Source organism: Perkinsus marinus (genome assembly GCF_000006405.1).
Source record: "Perkinsus marinus ATCC 50983 genomic scaffold scf_1104296964538, whole genome shotgun sequence".
Lineage (NCBI taxonomy): Eukaryota > Perkinsozoa > Perkinsida > Perkinsidae > Perkinsus > Perkinsus marinus.
In genome coordinates, this window is record NW_003204647.1 from 1 (window position 1) to 1056 (window position 1056).

At 52.3% G+C, this 1056-nt stretch overlaps 1 protein-coding gene across 1 annotated transcript; it reads right to left on the minus strand.

Annotated features, from left to right (window-relative positions):
* Nucleotides 1-13: 13 nt before the first annotated feature.
* Nucleotides 14-430, minus strand: Pmar_PMAR021532 (hypothetical protein; the record flags this gene model as incomplete). The annotated part of the gene is made up of 1 exon (XM_002769886.1): nucleotides 14-430. A coding segment is annotated over one exon (417 nt), but the record flags the coding sequence as incomplete, so codon positions are not given.
* Nucleotides 431-1056: the final 626 nt, after the last annotated feature.

Here is a 1056-nt window from a genome sequence, read left to right on the forward strand (position 1 = left end):
ATAGTCTCCATACGTCTTGCATGTTCATCCGCTTGAATGCCCTTTGCAAGGAAGCATTCGGATCATTCACGCCGAGATCGTCACTAGTGTCCTCTTCCTTGATGGCGAAATTAGGAGAGCATTCACAGTCCAGACCGGAGAGTTTGGAGGCCGCCTCCTTCAAGTAGGCACAAAGATCGTCGAAGCTCACTGTGTCCTCGGAAGTAGCAACCACCTGCAAGCCCGAGGACTTCAAAGTCTTGATAGTTGCCGTCTTCAGGAAGGCGGCCATTCCAGGCTTGAGCGCGACCTTGGCATCTTCGAGACGCTTTGGGACATCCCGAACGTCGACGAAAGCATCGGCGAAGGTGACCGATACGATAGTCTTGCTGTCATAAACGTTTGTGGAGGTCGATGCGGCTATGAGCGGAACAAAGGAGAGGAGCTTCATCGCTTCGAATACAGTAACAAGAAACTGAAAAGCGCCCATCATAGAAGCATCGTTGAGTGGGGAGCTTGATTCAGGCGACTGCAGCGATGATAACTCGGTTACTTCTCGTTCGAGAGTAGTTGAATACTGTGATTTACCACATGACCACACTACGGTCACCGTAGTACTGACCGCGAGGGCCCTGAACAGTGACGGCTTCTATGCAGCTCTTGAGTCAAGTTGAGTCCCCACTACCTCTAATAAAGACTCCACAAGGATATTGGCGTTGAGTTATGGTGGTTCCACCTACGAACTTCGCGTCATCGGGTGACGCGTCCAGTCTTGGGCGCGCGTGACGGTCACCCAAGACTGGCCTAAGGTGGGCGCGGCTCGCCAGGCGTCACATGACGTGACTCACGTCTCCGGATGAGGCCGCGGGGGCGTCTAGGTTTCGAATCGCTACCTTTTTCGAGTTATACCTCCTTGGCAGTAACTTGTTACAACCTTTCTATATGAGATACCTTTCTTCTATTATCTTCTGCTTAAGCCTTATCGTAAGCGTTCGCGCTTCCCACCCTGTGGGCACCTACGCTTGCAGAGCATCCGCCACATCTGGCGGTACTCTTGTATTCGCTAATGACCAGCAG